Source organism: Quercus lobata, chromosome 6 (genome assembly GCF_001633185.2).
Source record: "Quercus lobata isolate SW786 chromosome 6, ValleyOak3.0 Primary Assembly, whole genome shotgun sequence".
NCBI classification, from domain to species: Eukaryota; Viridiplantae; Streptophyta; class Magnoliopsida; order Fagales; family Fagaceae; genus Quercus; species Quercus lobata.
This window is the reverse complement of record NC_044909.1, coordinates 50,854,338-50,875,637: the sequence shown is the minus strand read 5'-3', so window position 1 is coordinate 50,875,637 and position 21,300 is coordinate 50,854,338. Positions and strand designations below refer to the sequence as shown.

Sequence of the window (21,300 nt, the reverse complement as noted above, 5' to 3'; positions counted from 1 at the left end):
AATCAAAAATTTATGTTCAAGATGGAACGGTAAGATATTTGTTAATAATAACATATACCACTAAAAAGTCCAGTAGTATAATAAAAAATAAATTAATTAACTTGAATAGTGATAGAAATGTAGATTTTTAAACATACAAGCTTAGTGTTTTTGTGGCACTTTTTCATTATACATTTATTAACCTATGACTGGGTTTTGTAAGGGATAGCAAAAGGCCTATGAGTTACTTGAGAGGGCTGAAATGAGAAGAAGGGCTATGGTTGATTCTTTCTTGAAGAAGATTCAATTGGAGTTTACGCTGGTTGGATTTGGGTTGTTTGCACTTGGATGGTATGAGACATACTAGTCTAGTGCAAGCTTCAGTCATATTGAATCTATAGTGGAGGATATCCAGTGTGGGGTGTCAAGTATTCAATCTGACATAGGTGAATTGAAGTCAACTGTTTTGAATTCTTTTGACCAACTTCAAGCTGCTTCTGATGTATTTCAATAGAGGATGGTGGAGCTTGAAACTTTTGTAGCAATAACTGATGTGCACCAGGGAGCTAAGAATAGGCAAATAATGTCTTTATACAAAACAATGGTTGGTAGGTTTGATATTTTGTATTGTCAGCTTGACACCATTCTCAGGAAAAAATTTGGGTTTTCTTATTGATTTTGGTTTGTACACCATTGTCAGGAAGAAATTTGGGTTTTCTAATTGATTTTGGTCTATACAAGGTCCTGTAAAAAAAAAATTGTTTGAACTTTTGCTTTAGGTTGAGTAAACTTTTCTATTAACTTGTGGTCTGTATTATGATATTGATAAATAGTTGAGATAGTTTTTTAAATTGTTGTTGTCTTCTAATATATTTAGAATTATTATTATTATTGTCTCATATCATTGCCCTTCATATGATTATCTTTCAATTTATACATGACAAAATCTGATAAACACCAAGTCATTCAGGAAATCTAGACGATCTGAATCACATCTTATTTGATTGATATTTAAGTATATGTAAGTATATGATTGATATTTAAGTATATGTAAGTCGCGAAATGGTCGCGACTTGCCTAGTCATAGTATTGCTTCGTTTTGAAAAGTATAGCAATATGCGTATTAATTTATTAATAAAGCTAGTTGAAAAGAAGAGCAAGAAAATAGAGTAGCTTGTTAATGCAGTTTTGCAACTTCATTGGTTGCGAAATGCTCATAACTTGTCTAGTCACTAGTCTTGTTTTTTAATTGTTTATAATTACCAAACAAGATTTTTTGGTTAGACTTCAAGTCTAAGAAGTTAATGAGTTTTTTAGACTAATAAATGAGAATTGCACTAAATAATATTTTTTTTATACATTGCTATTACCTTGGTTCCGTTAGCTAGTGAGGATGAAACTTCAAGTAAAACCCATTTTTCACAAGCCCAAAAGGTGAAGCCCATCCTTGTAATGTAAAAGGTGAAAATCACTCCATCCCTCACTCTCTCATTCTCTCTCTACACTCATAAAAACTTTGTGATTCCAACTCTACACTCAGAAGAACCCAGTGATTCAGACGTAGATAAGCTTTTAAGCAATGGCTATGAAGAAGATTTTGGAAAGGTATAATCTTCTCTTTGGTAGTCAAGAAGCAGAAATGTATGTGATTATTTCCTTAAGCTTTAAAAAGCTTAGTCTTTTTTACTCCATTGCCCCCCTCTTTCATCTTCAACCTTGTTTTGTTGCTTATGTGGGTTTTTCTATTGTAAAGTTTGTATTTTTTTGCTTAGTTAATATATTTATTTGATGAATATGAAATATCAACTTACTTTGACTTTGAATGTAAAGAAAATCTCCTTGTTACATCTTTGGTATTAATCTTTCATTACATACTATGTTTTACTTTTTTGATAGCTTATTGATCTTAATGCTTGTTATAACTGTGTTATACATAAAAGTGTTATTCTTTATTACATCTTTGGTATTAATGTTTTATTACATATTATGTTTTTTCTTCTAAAAAGCTTTTTTTTTTTTTTTTGGTTGATAACACTTTTGAAAAGTTTTTGGATAGCTAATTGATCTTAATGCTTGTTATAAGTGTTATACAAGTGTGTTGTTGATCTATTATAAGTGATTCGTTTTAGTACTTTTTTAGGGATTGTTTGATTTGGTAGAATTACTGAACCTTTACAATGATTAAAAAAAAAAAAAAAAAAAAAGCTCACCAACCCTAATCATTTTTCACTATAGTTCGGAATGAATGGCTATAAAGAGTAAAGTTGCAAAGGGCCAAAGTGAGTGAGAGAGAGATAGGGAAATCTAAGAGGCTTTATCGGACCAATCTGTCCCTCTAAATTCTACCATCAAGTCACCATTATAGCTCCTAAACATTGCTAGTGAATTTTTCAGTTATGATTTTAAAATTTGCTGACAAAATATGTTTTAGGTTTTGGAATTTCAATTGAATTGCTTTTGATTTAGGCTTAGGTTTTGGTATGTTACTCTTTAGGATGATTACCAGATAATAGTTATTAATTATAATAGTTAAGATTTCAATATGTTTTCTATGTTTGTCTTCACAATGTTGTTGGGATGATCATTTAATAGTTTTTGTGTTTCCCCTAAATCTGCTAACTGGCTATTGTTTATTTTAATACGTTATGCATAGACTTGGATGATGGATGAATTAGAAATCGAATTCACGGATTGATGAGGTTGGAAACGTAGTGGGTTTTGACAAGTCCAACCAACTTTTGACTTCTGTTGATAGTTTATTTGTTGCTTTGAATGATTAAAAAATGTTAGGATTTATATTATCAACACCCTTTTGCAACCAGGTAACTTAATGCATATAATATAGTCTAATTTTTGTGTTACCTTCAATCTTCTGCAATTTAATTGGTGGGTCGCGTCGAACATAATAGACATAGTGGGTTTTGACAAGTCCAACTAATTATTGACTTTTAGTGGGTTTTGGCAAGTCCAACAAATTATTGACTTCTATTGATAGTTTATTTATTGCTTTGAACGATTGAAAAATGTCAAGATTTATATTATCAACACCCTTTTGCAACCTAGGTAACTTAATGCGTATACTAAAGTTTAATATTTGTATTACCTTCAATCTTTTGCAATTTAGTTGATGGGTTTCGGACATTATTTTATATTCAGTCTGTTTCTAAGATTGTGTTTTAGTAAAATTTGGGTGCATTAAGAAGCATGTGACTATTTTACTTTAAAGCATATGTATCCAATTAGAAAATGATATGGGTATTTTTTGTTCCTTGATGAGATTTATTTGAATTGTAGTACAATTGTAGTATTGTACTACAATTCAAATATACGCATCATTGCAATATTTAAATATATATATATATATATTTTTTGTTGAGTGCCTCTTCTTACATATATGACAGTTGTGAATGATTTTGTAATGAGTCTTCTACCATTTGTCCTCTAGATCATAAAAATGTGTATATTCTTGTTACTGTGTTGTACTACAATTCAAATATACACATATTTGCAATGATATTGCATATATTTGCAATGATGCAAATATACGCATCATGGCAATATATATAAATAAATATATGTATATATATATATATATATATATTTTTGATGAGTGCCTCTTCTTACATATATGGCAGTTGTGAATGATTTTATAATGAGTCTTCTACCATTTGTCTTCTAGATCATAAAAATGTGTATATTCCTGTCACTGTGTTGATTCTCTAAAATTGTATTTTAGAATCGACAAATTCTGTTTCCATTTTTTTTTAAAGGTGATAATTGGGTATATTTGCATTTTAAGGAATAAAGTAAAAATATTGCAATGATGCAGCAAGTGAGTTTCACCAATTAGAGATTTCTGATATTAAAATATTGTTAACTGCTTGCTTTAGTAACTATTGATTATGATTTATGTTCTTGGTAATGAATCTGGCATAATTTTCTTACACATATAGATGTAGATAGACATTCACATATAAAATGCTATGTAATTAGGACACATCAAGAACTTTGCTTTCATGTAACAATGATAGAGGATACTTAGCATATCTTTCTTGGGTTTATTCAAATTATCGGTCTATATGGTTTATTGCTTATGGTGTGATTGTTTTATATAATAATTTAGACAAAAATATTTATTGAGTTATATAATTATCATTCATGCATTTTAAAGAAAATTATTGATCAGATGGTCTGGGTCTCTTTTTTTTTTTTTTCATTTTTTTCATTTTTTTTTACATTTTAGGGTTTGCGGTGACTTAAGCCGCATTTTTTATGGTAATCAAACACTTTAAAGTTCTATTTTTGTTTATATGAGTCCTTAATATGTTTAAATCTTTAGTTGGTTTATTATTTATTTTCCTTGATATGCTATATCATAATAGGTTGTTGGTTATATTGCATCTTCTTCATGATCACATGTTGAAGATAGAAATTACCATCATCAATAGTTGCTGTGTCTCCATCATTATCACAAGATGGAGATAAACTTCTTTTCATATACTTCTTTTGTTTTGTCTTCTAACACGTAAAATGATCATTAAATACTAGTTTGTTAATAATAACATATACTAGGAATATAATACAAACTTAGTGTTTTTGCGGTACTTTTGCATTATGCATTTATTGACTTGTGAATGGGTTTTGTAGGGGACAACAAAAGGTTTATGAGTTACTTAAGAGCATAGTTGTCAAAACGTGAATCGTATCGTGAATCGATTTTTGATTTTTCTATATCGTATTGTGTATCGTAAAATACACAAATGCTTAATGAAATTTATAAAAAAATTATAGATATACATATATGAAGGGTATATTCATTATAAATTTTGAATATATTCAACTAATAACTAATTTATTCATCACTTATGTAATAATATTTAATAAACTAACTAAATAAATCAAACTAGCACATGCTTATAACATACACATTCAAATTGCTTAAATTCAAAAGTGATAATATATTACAAATGAACCAAAAATAATAATTTATTTTCATTATGCTAATCAACCTTATCTAATTCAATGTTATCATCATGTTTATCATTTTGCAAACTTATTTTTACATTAAAATTTTCTTCATCGTCATTAACATTTACTATCTCTTCTTATTCTTTTTATTTTAATAATTTTAATAATTTCTTTTTGGCACTTATAACAGTATTGATAAAAATAAAAAATAATTTTATTATCAACTAATATCTTATTTATAGTATAGAAAATAAATTTGTAAATATTAAAGTGAAGTGTAAGTATATATTGTGTAGTCCAAATTTTGTAAAAGAAAGAGAGGAGAAAAAAACTTATGATTATGTTATTTTATTGGGTTAAATTAAGTAATCTAATAATTTTGTGTTTAAAACAAATCTAACAATTTGTTAGATTCAAATAAAAGTACAAATTTTAACAAAAAATCTCATTTTAAAGCATTTTTCTATGTATCGTACGATACATATGATTTTACGATACAATATATGTATCGTACAATTCATAAGCACCTACGATATGCCAATACGATACGGAACTTTTTACATACGATATGATACGTATCGCGTATCGTACGATACTGACAATTATGCTTAAAAGGGCTGAAATGAGGAGCAAGGCAATGATTAATTCTTTCTTGAAACAGAGAGAGAAGTTGAAGAAGCTTCAAATGGAGTTCACTATAGCTAGATTTGGGTTGTTGGCGCATGGATGGTATGAGGCATACCAGTCTAGTGTAAGCTTTGGTCATGTAGAATTCGTAGTGGTGGATATCTAGCATTGGGTGAATGATATGCACTCTAATGTTGGTGGATTGAAGTCAACTATTTCGACTTCTTTTGATCAATTTCAAACTGCTTCTGATGTGTTTCGCTAGAAGATGGCCAAGCTTGAAGCTTCTGTAGCACTGGCTGATATGAATCGGGAAGCTAAGTATAGGTAGATCATGTCTTTGGTTGTTAGGTTTGATGTTAGGTATAGTCGGCCTGACACTATTCTAAAGAAGAAGTTTGGGTTTTTTGATTGACTTTGGACTATACTGGGGTCTGAAGAAGAAATTTGGGTTTCATGATTGACTTTGGTCTATACAAGGGCCTGTAAAAAAAAATTTGGTAGAACATATACTTTAGGTTGAGTAACTTTTCTATTAACTTCTTGTGTCTTCTAATATATTTACAATTATTTTTATTATTATTGTCTCATATCATTGCCCTCCATATTATTATCTTTCAAGTTATACATGACAAAATCTGATAAACACCAAGTCATTCATTATCTTTTGAGTTGTACAGTCTATAAAAAAAACTAGGTCTATAGGCGTGTTCGTGAAACGCCACTAGAATCTAGACGAATATTGACATAACAAAATTTAGACCCTTGAATCATAAAAAAGTGATTAAGATTTAAAAAAAAAAAAAAAACTATTTAGTAGAGTACCCTAGGAAATCTAGATGATCTAAATCACATCTTATTTGATTGATATTTAATTATATGTAAGTATATGATTGATATTTAAGTATATGTAAGTCGCGAAATGGTCGCGACTTGCCTAGTCAATAGTATTATTATGTTTTGAAAAGTATAGCAATATGCGTATTAATTTATTAATAAAGCTAGTTGAAAAGAAGAGCAAGAAAATAGAGTAGTTTGTCAATGCAGTTTTGCAACCTGGTTGGTTGCAAAATGCTCATAATTTGTCTAGTCAGTAGTCAACTATTTCGACTTCTTTTGATCAACTTCAAACTGCTTCCGATGTGTTTCGCTAGAAGATGGCCAAGCTTGAAGCTTCTGTAGCAGTGGCTGATATGAATCGGGAAGCTAAGTATAGGCAGATCATGTCTTTGGTTGTTAGGTTTGATGTTAGGTATGGTCGGTCTGACACCATTCTAAAGAAGAAGTTTGGGTTTTTTGATTGACTTTGGACTATACTAGGGTCTGAAGAAGAAATTTGGGTTTCATGATTGACTTTGGTCTATACAAGGGCCTGTAAAAAAAATTTTGGTAGAACATATACTTTAGGTTGAGCAACTTTTCTATTAACTTCTTGTGTCTTCTAATATATTTACAATTATTATTATTATTATTATTATTGTCTCATATCATTGCCCTCCATATTATTATCTTTCAAGTTATACATGACAAAATCTGATAAACACCAAGTCATTCATTATCTTTTAAGTTGTACAATCTATAAAAAAAACTAGGTCTATAGGCGTGTTCGTGAAATGCCACTAGAATCTAGACGAATATTGACATAGCAAAATCTAGACCCTTGAATCATAAAAAAGTGATTAGGATTTAAAAAAAAAAAAAAAAAACTATTTAGTAGAGTACTCTATAGGATCTAAATCACATCTTATTTGATTGATATTTAAGTATATGTAAGTATATGATTGATATTTAAGTATATGTAAGTCGCGAAATGGTCGCGACTTGCCTAGTCAATAGTATTGTTATGTTTTGAAAAGTATAGTAATATGCGTATTAATTTATTAATAAAGTTAGTTGAAAAGAAGAGCAAGAAAATAGAGTAGTTTGTCAATGTAGTTTTGCAACCTGGTTGCTTGCGAAATGCTTATAACTTGTCTAGTCAGTAGTCAACTCTTTCGACTTCTTTTGATCAACTTCAAACTGTTTCCAATGTGTTTCGCTAGAAGATGGCCAAGCTTGAAGCTTCTGTAGCAATGGCTGATATGAATCGGGAAGCTAAGTATAGGCAGATCATGTCTTTTTTTTTTTTTTTTTTTGAGAAACTGGCAGATCATGTCTTTGGTTGTTAGGTTTGATGTTAGGTATGGTCGGTCTGACACCATTCTAAAGAAGAAGTTTGGGTTTTTTGATTGACTTTGGCCTATACTAGGGTTTGAAGAAGAAATTTGGGTTTCATGATTGACTTTGGTCTATACAAGGGCCTGAAAAAAAAATTTGGTAGAACATATACTTTAGGTTGAGCAACTTTTTTATTAACTTCTTGTGTCTTCTAATATATTTACAATTATTATTATTGTCTCATATCATTGCGCTACATATTATTATATTTCAAGTTATACATGACAAAATCTGATAAACACCAAGTCATTCATTATCTTTTGAGTTACAGTCTATAAAAAAACCTAGGTCTATAGACATGTTCGTGAAACGCCATTAGAATCTAGACGAATATTGACATAGCAAAATCTATACCTTGAATCATTAAAAAGTGATTAGGATTTAAAAAAAAAAAAAAAAAAAAAAAACTATATAGTAGAGTACCCTAGGAAATCTAGAGGATCTAAATCACATCTTATTTGATTGATATTTAAGTATATGTAAGTATATGATTGATATTTAAGTATATGTAAGTCGCAAAATGGTCGCGACTTGCCTAGTCAATAGTATTGTTATGTTTTGAAAAGTATAACAATATGTGTATTAATTTATTAATAAAACTAGTTGAAAAGAAGAGCAAGAAAATAGAGTAGTTTGTCAATGCAGTTTTGCAACCTGGTTGGTTGCAAAATGCTCATAACTTGTCGAGTCAGTAGTCTTGTTTTTTAATTGTTTATAGTTACCAAACAAGTTTTTTTTGTTAGACTTCAAGTCTAAGAAGTTAATGAGTTTTTTAGACTAATAAATGAGAATTGCACTAAGTAATATATTTTTATGCACTACTATTACCTTGGTTCTGTTAGCTAGTGAGGATGAAACTTCAAGTAAAACCCATTTTTCACAAGCCCAAAAGGTGAAGCTCATCCTTGTAATGTAAAAGGTGAAAATCACTCCATCCCTCATTCTACACTGGCTCATTCTCTCTTTGCACTCATAAGAACTTTGTGATTCCAACTCTACACTCACAAGAACTCAGTGATTCAGACGTAGAGAAGCTCTCAAACAATGGCTATGAAGAAGATTTTGGAAAGGTATGATCTTCTCTTTAGTAGTCAAGAAGCAGAAATGTATATGATGTATTTCCTTAAGTTTTAAAAAGCTTAGTCTTTTTTACTCCATTGCCCCACTCTTTCATCTTCAACCTTATTTTGTTGCTTATGTGGGTTTTTCTATTGTAAAGTTTGTATTTTTTGCTTGGTTCATATATTTATTTGATGAATATGAAATATCGACTTACTTTGACTTTGAATGTAAAGAAAATCTCCTTGTTACATCTTTGGTATTAATCTTTCATTACATACTATGTTTTACTTTTCTGATAGCTTATTGATCTTAATGCTTGTTATAACTGTGTTATACATAAAAGTGTGTTATTCTTTATTACATCTTTGGTATTACTGTTTTATTACATATTATGTTTTTTCTTCTAAAAAGTTTTTTTTTTTTTTTTTATAACACTTTTGAAAAGTTTTTGGATAGCTAATTGATCTTAATGCTTGTTATAAGTGTTATACAAGTGTGTTGTTAATTTGTTATAAGCGATCCGTTTTAGTACTTTTTTAGGGATTGTTTGGTTTGGTAGAATTACTAAACCTTTACAATGATAAAAAATAATAAATAAATAAATAAATAAAAACCCTCCAACCCTAATCATTTTTTACTATAGTTGGGAATGAATGGCTATAAGGAGTAAAGTTGCAAAGGGTCAAAGTGAGTGAGAGAGATAGATAGAGATAGGGAAATCTAAGAGACTTTATTAGACCAATCTGTCCCTCTAAATTCTGCCATCAAGTCACCATTATAGCTCCTAAACATTGCTAGTGAATTTTTCAGTTATGATTTTAAAATTTGCTGACAAAATATGTTTTAGGTTTTGGTATTTCAATTGAATTGCTTTTGATTTAGGCTTAGGTTTTGGTATGTTACTCTTTAGGATGATTACCAGATAATAGTTATTAATTATAATAGTTAAGGTTTCAATCTGTTTTCTATGTTTGTCTTAACAATGTTGTTGGGATGATCATTTAATAGTTTTTGTGTTTCCCCTAAATTTACTAACTGGCTATTGTTTATTTTAATACGTTATGCATAGAATTCGTGGTGGTAGATTTCTAGCATTGGGTGAATGATATGCACTTTAATGTTGGTGGATTGAAGTCAACTATTTTGACTTCTTTTGATCAACTTCAAACTGCTTCCGATGTGTTTCACTGGAAGATGGTCGAGCTTGAAACTTCTGTAGCAGTGGCTGATATGAATCGGGAAGCTAAGTATAGGCAGATCTTGTCTTTGGTTGTTAGGTCTGATGTTAGGTATAGTCGGCCTGACACCATTCTAAAGAAGAAGTTTGGGTTTTTTGATTGACTTTGGACTATACTAGGGTCTAAAGAAGAAATTTGGGTTTCATGATTGACTTTGGTCTATACAAGGGCTTGTAAAAAAAATTTTGGTAGAACATATATTTTAGGTTGAGCAACTTTTCTATTAACTTCTTGTGTCTTCTAATATATTTAGAATTATTATTATTGGTCCATATCAGCATTAACACATTATCTTTTGAGTTGTATGCTACAAAATCCAAGTCATCCATTTTCTTTTGTTGCAAATTGTTTCTTCTTTTTGTTTGCACCTAAAACATAATTGATTTTAATATTTTTAATATTCACGGTTGAATGTTTAGGGGTGTTAAATGGTTGGGTTGGGTTGGGTACATAAACCACCTTTACCCATTATAAACTAACCCAATAATCAATAAATATAGATAACAAAAATGAGTAGACCCCAATACAATGAGCAAATTGGATATGTAAAGTCTTATCTTTCAAACACTCAGATTTACTACAAAAATCAAGTGAAAATGTAATGACCTAATGGACCAATAGGAAGCAAGAGCAACTAAAGTTAGTTTTTTTTCATTAATGTTTAGACAATTTTTCATACCTTTGTATAATACCATCAACAAACAAAAGCAACAATTAAACGCAAAAAATTGTAACTTTTTAAATTCTCTAAGTTCTAACCACAAAATACTAACTTTTTAAATTCTCTAAGTTCTAACCACAAAATACAAATATAATCCCAAAGATATTGAGAGTGAGAATTTTATCTTGTATAGGAACTAAAAAGTAAAAAAAAAAAAATGTGTGTGAGAGAGAAGGAAAGAGATGTGATACTGGTTGCAAACTGCTGTCTTCGATCATTGCCTTTCCACCAAACCAAATGAAATTCATCACTGAAAACCACTGAAAGAGAATCAAATAAACACCAACTTCATACTAGAGGAGAAAGTGAAAAATTAAATTTTTTTTTTTGAGAGTTATCAACCTAGATTGGAGATATAACTTGTAAGCCCCATTAGTACATTTGTAGGCGGTTCTTTGTAGAGAAAGAGAAATAGATGTCCATATAAAAGAAAAAGAAATAGAAATAGATCAATGCATGTGAGGCTGGCGATTTTTTTATGGGATAAATCTTCAATTTGCAGAAGTTATCCTTGAGTAGTTTTGGTTAATTTTAAATTTTAAATTTCAATTAAGAATGGTGAGACATGTGACGATAACGGGGTGAAAAAGAAAAAAAAAAAAAACCATATTAGATAAATGGACTAGTGGGTGAGAAGAGAGGAATCGTTGTTATTTAACTTGTTTTTATAATTTTGTTTTAAAGAAAAAAAAAAGGGAACAGTTGTTTAGAATAAGTGGTTAGTGGGAGTGTTCCTATTTTGTAAAAAATATTTTTTCAAATTTATCTAAAATTTAGGAGTTTTTAAATTATTTTACATGTCTAACCCTACTATTTAAGCTTTACAATTAGTAAATTTGAAGGTATTTTGTGTATCAAAATTGAGAAATTCAAATAGGAGAAACCCCTTAAATAGTAGTATAGACAACAAAAATACTATTAAAACCACTAAAATTGTCAAAATATCTTTAATTTGCTGAAATGCTATTACAATTATAAAATGACCAAAATACCTTTAAAATCATCTATTAAAATTACCAAATGCCTGTAGAACGTAAAAATGACTAAAATATCCTTAAAACCTATCAAATGACTAAAATACTTAAAACCTAAAATGACCAAAGTACCCCTAACCTTAGAAAATGATTTAAATGACACTGAAACCTAAAAAATGACTGAAATACCCTTCAAACCTAAATAAATTAACAAAATACCTCTGAAACTTTAAAATGACTAAAATACCCCTAAAACTTAAAAAATGATTGCAATATCCTTAAAACCTAAAAAAATGACTGAAATACTTTCGAAACCTAAAAAAATGATGGAAATATCCTTAGAATGAAAAATCAACCAAAATACCCTTATAATCTACAAAATGACAAAAATAAACCTCGAAGCCTAAAAATAATTGAAATACCCTTAGAACCAAAAAATGGCAGAAGTAACCTGAAACCTAAAAAATGTCCAAAATAACATCGAAACTTGTAAAATGACCAAAATACCTCAAAAACTCTAAAATGATCAAAATATACTAAAATCTCAAAATTGACCCAAATACCTCAAAATGACCAAAAATACCCATGAAACCTCTAAAGTGACCAAAATACCTTGAAACCTCTAAACTGAGCAAAATAGTGTCGAAACCTCAAAATGACCAAAATAACCCCCTAAATATCTAAAATGACCGAAAATACCTAAAACCTCTAAAATGATCACGGTCAATTTCGAATTATTTTTGGTCATTTGGAGTGTATTTTAATTATTTTGGAGGTTCCAAAGGTATTTTGGTCTTTTTAGTTCTTTTGGGGTATTTTAGAGTTGAGTGGTTTTTGTAAATGATACTTAGGTTGTTTTTGGTCTAATTGGGTACTTATTTAAAACCCAATTAACATAAATGTTAATTATGTTTAAATTAGGTGGGTTTGGATCTTATTTGAGTTAGTGGGTAAATAGGTTTAGGTTGATTTTGCCACCCCTACTCAAGCATTTGTATTTAAGAACTAAAATTTCAAATGGGCTAAGTACTTGCCTAGTTGTTTTTTATTTCTAAATCCTAATGCAAATCAAAATTAAATATTGATTAGTTGATAACATAATAGTCTAATAGCAAATCAAAATGCACTTCCTCTTATAAAAACTATTGTTGAAATTGAATAAAAGCAAGATAGGGAACCAAGTTTAACTCCTTTGGATATGTTGAAATTACTTCAAATCCTTTCTTTTGAACGATTCATCCCATCATAAAGAAAACCAATTGAAGGTGGATTATCAGCATCTACCATTCGAAGCAACTTTATAAGGGGTGCTGCAGCCCTAAGACAAGAGGTAGCATCAACATGTGACCAAAAGCCACGACTATAAAAAATGATTGCTTCAACCAGTTTTCCCTCCCTCGTGGTTGCAAACTTGCTTGACTTCGATTGGTCAGATGACACATTAAGACATGCTAAAATAAGATATGAAGTAGCAGAACGAGTAGCACCAGTTCTAATCCAATCCCTCCCTTTTGTGAGTTCCTTCACCAATGGTATAAGCATAGTCTTGCCATATAAGTATGTAGTAACCTTCTCGGCATCTGCAATTGCTTCTTTATGGCTAGGAATATGTTTTCCAAAATCTTCAAGCATCAAATCTATGCAATGTGCTGCACAAGGAGTCCAAAACAACCCTCCCCTCGTTTCCATTAACTTTTCTCCAGCCTTTTTGTAGTTTGCAGCATTATCAGTTACTAATTGCACAACATTCTCCTCTCCAACCAACTATACAACTTTATCCAACATCTCATACAAAACTTGGGACTTCATAGCAGTTAACTTGAGAAAAACGACCATCCTGAAAAGGGAGACAAGCTGATAATGCTGTCTATTAAACCAACATTCTCATTGATTGCACGAGGGACTCACTGTCTTCATGACTTCATCTGATATGTATTCCAGTGCTTCCATTTCACAAAGAGAGACAAACTTGAGAAATGGGAGTTGATTTAATGGTGGGAGGTGCTGCAATCTCCTATTTCTACATATTTGAAAATTAACAAGGTTAGTGATAGAAGAGACCCAACTTGGAATTCTCACACCCATATAGAAAGACAACCTCAACGCTTTAAGATTAGGATGTGGCTGGAGTCCTTTTAGTGACTCCTCGTATAACACTTGGATTTTATAGCAGTTAACTTGTGTTGAACCTTATCCTTGGATTCCCCAAATAAGGTTTCATTCTCATAGTTCCTGTACTGTTTGAGCCTTGTAATCTGTATTTCTTCCTCTGCCATGCTCAGTCTGTCCCATGGTATAGGTTAGAGATCCTTTCCCTTCCTTGCTTGGGCAACTGAAGTATTAGATACCATGGTAAGCTGCCTATATTCAAAGATCTACGAGTTCATAATTTGTCAAAGCCAAGGGAATATTGATATTCAAAACCAAAACACAACCACTGATAGCTCCTTTCAATAAATAAATGAAAAATAAAATCACTGATAGCTGCTAAAGAGAGAGAAGGGGAACCCAAGTCATCAACCATGTCATATTAATCAAGAATTCAAGACCCAATTCTCCACCATCTCTACCCAGTCTTCGAATTCATTATCGAAATCTTCTTTTTTCTTCTCCTACGCCATGTAATTGAACCCGAGTGCCCCGTATGACATGCTCTTTTGCATATAATTTGTACGATTCTAATTATTGTCAACTAGGAAATTTTAAATCATATAAAGAACCAAACAAAAAGGAAAATTTTGAGTGCCCCATTAAAAAAAAAAATAGCATTGGCAACATTCTAACCAATAGAATCTATGAACGAAAACAAATAAATAATCAGAATAAATAAATAAATAAATAAGCGAGCAAACAACTACACAGGAAAGACAAATAATTCGGGGAAAAAAAATTATAGAAATGAACTTTTCATATGTATATCAGATAATTTACTGGAAATAAAAAATTTCTCCCACCGAAGACAAAACATATTATGCATGAAAAATAATAATAATAATAATTAAAAAAAATCAATTAGCTTCTTCTAAAAAATAAAATCAATTAGCTATTTTTTTTTTAAAAAACCCAAAATTATTTGCAAAAACCGGAAAAATTGGAAATCCAACAATACAAGCCCAAGATCAAAATTCAGTCCAAATTGATCAGGACCAATTAAACCCAAACCAATTGACATCGTTCAATTGTCTGGTCATTTTTTTTTAGGCTTTTCATAGACCGAACAGATTTTTTTTTTTTTTTTTTTTTGAGAATCCACCGAACAGATAAATTTGGTCACCAAAAAAAAAAAAAAAATGCAAAAATTGGATTAGACCAGACCATTTTCACCCTTACCAAAAACTATATTTTTTACTAAATACGATACAAATAAGCTTATCAAATGTAGTTGTGATGAATATCTTGAAAAGTTTTCAATGTCATCCTATAGTCCTTACCATATGATATCCCTTTTTCATAAAAAAAAAAAAAAAAAAAAAAATATCCCTTTATTTCCTATTTGTCCTTGTATTGTGAACATGACACTATTTTTTTAAATTATTAATCGAACAATACACGTTTTTTTTTTTTTCTTTTCTTTTTTTTAAGAAGAAGAACAAGACACGTTAAGTCACATAAATCCCCCAAAATTTTAAAAAAGATAGTACTACCTACGTAACGCACACGCATGTAGCACCACATGCGTAATTGGTGACTTGAATATCTCTATTTTTGTCAAAAATACTGTGGCCAAACACGGTGTATCAACAAAATAAGGTTGGTGTTTACCAAAAAAAAACAATATAAAAGGTTGGTGAAAAAATACCCGTCAAATCAAAATGGTCCTTTGCGTAGTAAAATTAATAGAAACATTTTTCGAACGACCACTAGTGTTATACAAGGCTCAAGAAGTACTAGCCTACTACCTTGTTACACTTATATAGTTGGGTTTGGTGTTATCTATTTTTAGAAATATTTTTTTTGAAATTGAAAAAGTTATTAATACTTTTTCAATTTTCGAGAAAATGTTTTTAAAAATGGATGACTTAATGTGTGCCCTTAGGGCATACATTAGCAAAATCCTTTATAGTTTATTATAAGAAAAAGTTTAGAACCACAGTTTTCACAATTTTTTACTACAATTGTAATATGACAGAATGTGATTAATGAAGAAAAAATGATAATTAACCACTCACAATCTGCCACATTAGAGTTGTGGTACAAAAATTGTAGAATAATTTGTGGTCCTAGAGTTACTTATATTACGAGGACTGCTCTAATTGAAAGTTCTAAAGAATATTCCATAGTGTGAAAAAACCCATTATATTTTTAGATTTTGATTACAAATGAGTATGTTGTTTTTTAATTTTATACAAGGAGGATGTGGCTGAGTATTGTACCAGTGTTAGAGGATTAGTGCTAAGGTTGCTAGAGGCCATATCAGAGAGCTTGGGCCTAGAAAGAGACAGCATTGAAAAGGCTTTAGGCAAGCAGGGTCAACATATGGCATTGAATTATTATCCACCTTGTCCACAGCCAGAGCTTACTTATGGGTTGCCTGGTCATACTGATCCTAACTTAATCACAATTCTTCTTCAAGATGATGTGCCTGGATTGCAGGTCTTAAGAAATGGCAAATGGATTGCTGTCAATCCTATTCCCAATACCTTCATTGTCAACATTGGTGACCAAATGCAGGTACAATTACACCCCTAGCTACTTTTTAATACCGTTGTTATTATTTTATTACATGTTTGGTTGAACTTACTTTCATCTCGAAAAGAAATATATAATTTTTTTAAAGTATCAATTTTTTCGAAGGATATTTTTATATAATAAACAAGATAAACTAATATGCGTCATACCCTAAAAGGATTAAATTATTCAAGTTATAATTGAGGTTTCTTTTAATTGCTTATACAATAAACTTGATCTTTTCTTTGCTTCAGGTACTTAGCAATGATTAATACAAGAGTGTGCTTCATCGAGCTATTGTGAACTGCAACAAAGAGCAAATATCAATCCCAACATTCTACTATCCATCAAATGATGCTCTAATAGGACCTGCTAAGGATCTTATAGACGATACTCACCCCGCAATTTATAGAAATTTTACATATGCAGAATACTATGAGAAATTCTGGAGCAAAGGACTTGCAACTGAATGTTGTTTAGACATGTTCAAAACATCTAGTGCTTGACCTATAATGTACAATTCCTAGAACATGCTTGTCCTGTTAAAATGGTGATTTAGTTACTTAAATTTATCATTTCTTATTAGTTTCAAAATCTTAAAATATGAAGTAATATATCATGTCATTGGTCTGATCTTTTGATCTTTAGATAAAGTTGTAATGGCTCTCAAAAATGAATAAATTCCCTCTATCTTTCGTCTATTTGTTTGTTCAGTTTTAAAAGGTTGATCTTAAGTTCAGTTTTTAAACAATTTATATTTCTGGTGCAAATCTACTAAATTGTACCTATGATGCATCTGACTTATTAGTTCAACAAAGTTAAAATATCCGAGTCATTGACTAAAAGCTGAACTAATAACCAATATATCATGAGTTAGTGCTTAAACCTAACCTTTTTTCACACCTTACTAAGATAGCAAGTTGTAATTGGAGTAAGATTAGTCTAATATTGATTTCTCATAAGGTTATTAATAACATCATTTTTATTATGCACCAAGTCAAATTAACACCTGTGAAAAACTTTGTATCCTTGGACTTTTTGATATGTTATTCAATTGATTGTAATTTTCTTTTTCAATTCGCCATCCAATAAGCCTTATCTCCACATATTTTAATTATTTTTGAAGATTAAAAAAGAACCTGGTGCAAATCAAGCTGCCCAAAGACAGCAGAAGGGGTCAGAGCTGTGACTTTTTGAACACCAAGTTCTGATTTCATGCTTATTAATTGACAAAGTTGTAGTGGTCTGGTCAGCTACCTAGCATACTCAACCTGGTTCATCAATTTCTGTTTGACACCAAATCCACATCATGAGCTCCAAGGAAAGCCAGATTGGGGCATTCACCAATGGAGAGGACAGTCTTTCCCAGTATGCAATGCAACTGGCTACTGCATCAGTGTTGCCCATGGTATTGAAAGCCGCAATAGAGCTTGGTGTGCTTGAGATTTTGGATAGAGCTGGTCCTGGAGCACTTCTTTCTACTTCCCAAATAGCATCCCAACTACCCAATCACAGCAATCAAGACAAGTCTTTGCTTCTTGATTGTATGCTCAAGCTTCTTGCTAGCCACTCTATACTCACTTGTTCTATTGCCACCCCTCAGCATGATGGCCAAGTTTCCAGGCTTTATGGTCTGGCACCTGTTTCCAAATACTTCATCAAAGACAAGGATGAATTTGGAGGATCACTTGCACCCTTCTTAGATTTGTTCCAGGACAAAGTCACGATGAATATCTGGTATTACTAGCTAACAAAATGCTAAAACTTTCCTTAATATCATCATTTAGTACTTTGACTATTACAGTTTTACTTCAATAATCAAGTTAGTCATTAAGAAATTATTTTTGTCAATTTAGCCCATTTTATCAAAGTAAGTGAATATGGTCGTTTTTGTCCGAATCAGCTAGTAAATGAAATCATTTGTATATATACATAATAATATTCATCAAACAACAAGACCTATTATAATTTATATGGAGCATCTCATAAATGTTGACATTTAAAAATTAAAGAAAAATAATGTTTAAACAGAGTTGTTTGTTAACAAATTTGGACAGAAAGATCAAATTGATTCATTTTCACAATGTGGGAAACTAAATTGATATAAATTTGACAATTGAAAATAGAAGTCTGAATTTTAGAAATTTTAATGATAGGAATCACAACAGGTGCTTAACAAAAGCTAGAACTTTCTTTATTATCATCATCCTACTATCTTCTTCTTCTTTTTTCCCCTTCTGTAAGAAGTTTAATGTTAAGTATCACAACAGGTACCATTTGAAAGATGCAATTTTGGAAGGAGGAATTCCATTTTCCAAGGCTTATGGGATGGAAGCAAATGAGTACGCTAGGAAGGATGACAAATTCCGTGACATTTTCATGGGCTCAATGAAAGATTTGAACCCATTAGTTATGAAGAAGATTCTTGAGAAATACAAGGGCTTTGAAGGTCTGAAATTGCTGGTGGATGTAGGAGGTGGTGATGGCACTCTCCTTAACATGATCATCTCCAAGTACCCTACCATTAAGGGTGTCAACTTTGACTTGGCCTCTGTTATAGAAAAGTCACCCTCCTATCCTGGTATGAATTTCAATACTTGGGTTTCATCAATTAACCATTTCTAACTTAACAAGAAAAATACTATTCTTGTCTTGTGTCATGCATTGATTCAAACCAAACCTAAAGTGGATTAGTATTAAATTCATGGTGTTCAAGATCTATATTCAATGAGTGACTTGCAGATGCTCCTACTTCATGCTAGGGCTAGCCCAAGACAAGACTTGTTCCATTTTAATACTAAAGGGTCAGTCATGTTAGACTCAACCTTAAGTTAACATGAAAAAAATAAAATGAATTTGAAGTGGGACACTCAATTGTATCAAAGGGGAGTCACTAGTATGGCATTTGATAAATCTTGCTCTCAAATTAATTTACTTTCATATTTTGTTGTGTAAATTCTTGGGAGGTTTATTGTTGCAGGTATCGAGCACGTTGCGGGAGACATGTTTGTAAGTATTCCAAAAGGAGATGCCATTTTTATTAAGGTAGGTTCATTACAATTGAACCCAACAAATATTATCTATATCCCTCTCTAACACACCGATTAATGAAGATTGTATTTCCCCCATAAGTACTAATTAATGATGTATAACTATAAACCGAGTTCTAAGAGTTGGTCTTTGGAATTCCCATGATACTACAGAGAACAACAAACATAGATTAGTGATTTGTTGGTTGTACATTCCGGACATTTTTCAACTGACATTATGATTTGTATGACACAGTGGGTACTCCATCATTGGGACGAGAAACAATGCTTAAAGGTATTAAAAAATTGCTATGAAGCACTACCAGACCAGGGAAAAGTGATAGTAGTAGATATGGTGATTCCAGAAACCCCTACAACTACTGGTGATGAGAAAAGCTTGTTTCAGTTATATTCGTTCCTGATGAATTCAAACCCTAAGAGAAAGGAGAGGACAGAAAGAGAATTTGAAAGATTGGCAAAAGATGCAGGATTTTCGGGTATTCAAGTGGCATGTTGTGCTTATAATTTTTCGGTTGTGGAATTCTACAAAAATATGTAACATATAGTCATCAAATGTTCTACAATTGCATCAGCAGACATCAATAAAATGTTCCCTAAAACATGTACAGTATGAATGATAAAAATGCATAGAACCTCTGTGGACTTTTTGTTAGAGGCAAAAGCAGCAGGATTTTAGGGTATTAAATTGGCATGTTGTACTTACAATTTTCATTTCCGGAGTTCTACAATAATATGTAACATTTAGTCATGACACGTTCTATAATTGTAGCAATAGACATCAGTAAAAATAAAATGTTCCCTAAAGCAAGTACCACACCAATGATAAAAATGCAGATCAAACCTCTACTGAGACTCTGCTCATCATGCCACTACACACTACACCAGGAACACTCCCCCCAAAACATAACACTGCCCACTCCAGACTCCAGACATCTGCATCGCGTTCTAGATTCACGATCTATCACTCCAAATTGCATAATGGCAATGGAGCCAGTACCTATGACCGTTGGAAGAACTTGTATGAAAGTTTTTTGTTTATAACTTAGCTTATATTTGAAAATTATATATCTATCCTGTAATAAATTAAACCCTAACCCTATTTCCGTTCCAGGGCGTTTTTACACACTTGGTGTTGGTTTGGGTTATACAATGAAATTTGCATTAGATGGCTATCACTAGTTCCGAAATTCATGGCAAGTTCTATTGAGTTTTTTTTTTTTTTTTTTTTGACATGATGCTAATCAGTGTTGCTTCTTGGCCACTTAGGTCTTCTGGGGGAGAATTTTTAGTCACCAACTCATCATTCACAAGCCGAGTATGTCTGCTTTTTGATGCTTTCACCCATTACTTAATACATGATTCATATAGATAAACTTCATTTGAACTTGATGATATGTGTTTATACATATAGCATGTTCGATGATTATTTATTCAATATGGTGCTAATATGTTTGCTTCTTGATTATTGATGCTAGTCCTTGTTGCATCTTGGTCCTTCAGGTATGCTAGACGTGTTATTGAAAAAGAAATTTCTAAGTCACCAACGCATCCACAAACCGAGACTACCGAGTATGTCTGGTCTTTCATCTGAACTTGATTTATGTCATGTATGTATACATGTACTAACTTATGGACCCTTATTTATTTTTTTATTTTTAACTATTATCTACTTATAGTATGTTTGATAATTATTGATACGATATGGTGCCAATATAGTAAGTCTAGTTCTCACTTAAATTAGTCACACCTCTGTCTTGATTTCTCATCTATATATCCTTTTTTTTGGGAATTCTACA

General features: G+C 31.1%; 1 protein-coding gene and 1 pseudogene across 1 annotated transcript; both read left to right on the top strand.

The window, feature by feature from the left end:
• Nucleotides 1-15,908: 15,908 nt before the first annotated feature.
• Nucleotides 15,909-16,960, top strand: LOC115950452 (annotated as a pseudogene).
• Nucleotides 16,961-17,763: 803 nt separating this feature from the next.
• On the top strand, nucleotides 17,764-20,042 carry LOC115994059 (caffeic acid 3-O-methyltransferase 1-like). The gene is made up of 4 exons (XM_031118077.1): nucleotides 17,764-18,191; nucleotides 18,725-19,035; nucleotides 19,435-19,499; nucleotides 19,740-20,042. Exons 1-4 carry the CDS (start codon nucleotides 17,764-17,766, stop codon nucleotides 20,040-20,042), a joined length of 1,107 nt encoding a protein of 368 aa, XP_030973937.1.
• The last annotated feature ends 1,258 nt before the right edge of the window (nucleotides 20,043-21,300 follow it).

Bases quoted from the DNA above. Each gene is read 5' to 3' on its own strand.
- LOC115994059 (XM_031118077.1), top strand. From the start codon at position 17,764: ATGAGCTCCAAGGAAAGCCAGATTGGGGCATTCACCAATGGAGAGGAC. The intron at 18,192-18,724 runs GTATTACTAGCT...GTATCACAACAG, and splicing joins AAAGTCACGATGAATATCTG to GTACCATTTGAAAGATGCAA. The intron at 19,500-19,739 runs GTAGGTTCATTA...TGTATGACACAG, and splicing joins GAGATGCCATTTTTATTAAG to TGGGTACTCCATCATTGGGA.